General features: G+C 47.6%; 1 protein-coding gene across 1 annotated transcript; it reads right to left on the bottom strand.

Moving 5' to 3' along the window:
- Nucleotides 1-1437: 1437 nt before the first annotated feature.
- On the bottom strand, nucleotides 1438-2709 carry LOC118981038 (glyceraldehyde-3-phosphate dehydrogenase-like). The gene is given in 3 exon segments (XM_037037764.1): nucleotides 1438-1930; nucleotides 1933-2167; nucleotides 2169-2709. Coding segments are annotated over 3 exon segments (999 nt in total). The 5' UTR covers nucleotides 2637-2709; the 3' UTR covers nucleotides 1438-1634.
- Nucleotides 2710-3274: the final 565 nt, after the last annotated feature.

The raw sequence follows: 3274 nt of genomic DNA, 5'->3' as shown, positions 1-3274 counted from the left end.
AATAATGAAAAATAATAATACAAATATGCAGTAGCTTGTAGTTTCTCTGCAGTAACAAAGTGAAATTTGTCTTACTGTCTCAACTGGTGGGATGCTCCCTCTTTGGATCCAACTCTGGTCCTTTCACAGTTCCAAATTTTTGTTGCATTCATGGGTATTAAAAAAAAGGCAGGTGAAGTGAGGATGAAGAGATAAAATTGAAAAGAAAGGAAGGAGGAATAAAACAAGAAAGAAGGAAAGAGAGGAAAAGGTATTGAAAGATAAGCAATAATAAAAATTAAAAAATAAAATATTAAGAAAAAACTCCTCTTGTTGGTTTCAAACCAGCCAAGCTGCTTTTTCTAGTCTTGCTGGCTGTAGCAGGCTGAAGGGCAATTGGTGTGGCCTTTCTTGTGTACTCAGCCAGTCTTGCAAGCACTCCAGCAAGAGCTAGTCTGGCACCTCTCCCCAGAGCCCCAGGTGGGGATCCAGGTCTTCTTTAGAGGGCTCTTTTTCCTCGGTCATTGCTGTGGGCTGGCGTGTGGGTGGGCACAAGCACTGGCCATGTTGCCTGGGTCCCGGGGGCTTGGGCATGAACCTTTCCCAGTGCTATGGGGAAACTCAGGGATTTCTGTGCAACCTTGGGATTGCTGCCGGACTGAGTGGGAAGTAAGCCACGTGGCTGTTGCAGGAGAATTCCCCAAAGAATTTTACTTTTTGAGAAATACCTCCTACTCAGTCCTGCTGCTCAATACATCCCAATTCTCCAGCCAGACCAGTGATTAGTCAGGTCAGCGTTAGTCACTGTGGGGCTCTCAAATCTCCCAAGCTGGCGACCACTGACTAGTCGGGTGATCATGGACCTTGTGGGTTTGCCTCTTTGTCCTCATTCCCCTCTCTGCAACTTCAAGCAACAAGGTCTCTCCTGGTGCTGCTCAAACCCTGCTTGGCCAGGGACGGAGGGAGCAGTTGGCCTGGCTCTCTCCCAAGGACTCTGTGGCAGGCCCACAGCTCCCAAAGAGTCTGTGGTAGATCTGGCGCTGGGTGCAGGGCACAGGACACCAGGCACCAGGCGCCAGGCCTAGGGCTACAGCCGCATCTCTGTGCTGGTCCCTGGGACCTTATTGTCCTGGAGTAGTCTCTTTACCTTCTGGTTTTTCAGTGTCTGCTACAATTTCTGGTCTCTTATTTTCATATATGCTGGGATACTGTTGGCTGTTTGCTCTGTTCCTCTGTAGATCAGCCAGGTTTTTCTCCTGTGTGTAGGGGGAAGTGGAATCTGCTCCCTCCTAGTCCATCGCCATCTTCTGACTCAATTGTAAAACTTCTAATAGTGGCCAGTTCAGGTATAGTTACTTCAGGGATTGGGTACATAAGGGAGGTCCTTTATTCTAGGTGATTCTGTAGGCAGCATCTGAGGACCTACAATATTTATTTGTTTATTTATTTATTTATTTATTGGCTGGGTGAAATGAACTTTATTGATGGTGCATGACAAGGCAGGGCTCCCTAAGCCCCTCCCTTCTTCAGGAGGTCTAGGATGGAAACTGGGGGTTCAGGAGATTCTCAGTGTGTTGGGGGATCGATTTGGGGCAAGGACTCCCCAGCAGCTGAGGGTCTCTTCCTGTCACTGGGGCTGATGGTCCAGGGGGCCCTTACTCCTTGGAGGCCATGTGGACCACAAGGTTCACCACCCTGTTGCTGTAGCCAAATTCATTGTCATACCAGGAAATGAGCTTGACAAAGTGGTCATTGAGGTCAATGCCAGCCCCAGCATCGAAGGTGGAGGAGTGGGTGTTACTGTTAAAGTCACAGGAGACAATCTGGTCCTTGGTATAGCCCAGGATGCCCTTGAGAGGGCCCTCGGATGCCTGCTTCACTACCTTCTTGATGTCATTGTATTTGGCAGCTTTCTCCAGGCAGCAGGTCAGATCCACAACTGACACATTGGGGTGGGGACATGGAAAGCCATGCCAGTGATCTTCCTGTTCAGCTCAGGGATGACCTTGCCCACAGCCTTGGCAGCGCCAGTGGAAACAGGGATGATGTTCTGGGCAGCCCCTCGGCCATCATGCCACAGCTTGCCAGAGGGCCCATCCACAGTCTTCTGGGTGGCAGTGATGGCATGGACTGTGGTCATGAGTCCCTCCATGATGCCAAAGTTGTCATGGATGACCTTGGCCAGGGGGGGCCAAGCAGTTGGTGGTGCAGGAAGCATTGCTGACAACCTTTATGGAGTTGTAATACTTGTCCTGGTTCACATCCATCACGAACATGGGGGCATCCAGAGAAGGAGTAGAGATGATGACCCTCTTGGCTCCACCCTTCAAGTGAGCCCCAGCATTCTCCATGGTGGTGAAGACACCAGTGGACTCCACAACATATTCAGCACCAGCATCACCCCATTTGATGTTGGCAGGATCTCGCTCCTGGAAGATGGAGATGGACTTTCCATTGATGACAAGCTTCCCCTTCTTAGCCTTGACTGTGCCTTTGAACTTGCAGTGAGTAGAATCATACTGGAACATGTAGACCATGTAGTTGAGGTCAGTGAAAGGGTCATTGATGGCGACAACATCCACTTTGCCAGAGTAAAAGGCAGCCCTGGTGATCAGGCATCCAATATGGCCAAATCCGTTCACTCCGATCTTCACCATTGTGTCTCAGGTTTGAGGCTTCTGGCACTGCACAGGAAAACGCGGCTGTCTGTTGAAAAGGAGGAGCAGAGAGCCAGGACCTACAATATTTAAAATTGTACAGAAGGGTCTTATTTACCAAGTCATCAGAAGAACTATAAGAAAAAGCTCTGGTTTTAAATGAAAAGTAGCATCCATTCATTGGTTTATTCAAAATATATTTCTTGGGTTACTACTCCATGTCATGCCTTAGTCCTAGGAATATAGCAGTGAAAAAGCAAAGTCATTGCTCTCACAGAGTCCACATTTTAGTAACTAAATTAAAAATGGCAGTAAATACAATTTTTAAATAGATATAAAGCAAGATCCATTTGTGAGTGATGCCTGTAATTTCACTTGCACAGCTGTGGCTGACTCCTGAACAGTGATTTAAATTTCATTATGGGCATCTCTATGTCAATATCCCAGAGCCACCACTGTCCACAAGATTCTTCACTTTCTGCTTTAGCTCTTGATTTCCCATCTTTCATCTCCCTGAAGCTGACTTTTGGGGATCAGGATCCATTAAGAAACGAATGTTGACTTCACCTATGCAATAGACCTCTTAGCTTGTTTTAGTATCAAAGGAAGGTCCTGAGTTTCCCAATCTGTTGGCTGAA

Source organism: Sturnira hondurensis, unplaced genomic scaffold (genome assembly GCF_014824575.4).
Source record: "Sturnira hondurensis isolate 20B ecotype Veracruz unplaced genomic scaffold, ASM1482457v3 Scaffold0023420, whole genome shotgun sequence".
NCBI lineage: Eukaryota > Metazoa > Chordata > Mammalia > Chiroptera > Phyllostomidae > Sturnira > Sturnira hondurensis.
The sequence above is the reverse complement of the archived record's forward strand: the minus strand, read 5'-3'. Positions and strand labels throughout refer to the sequence as shown.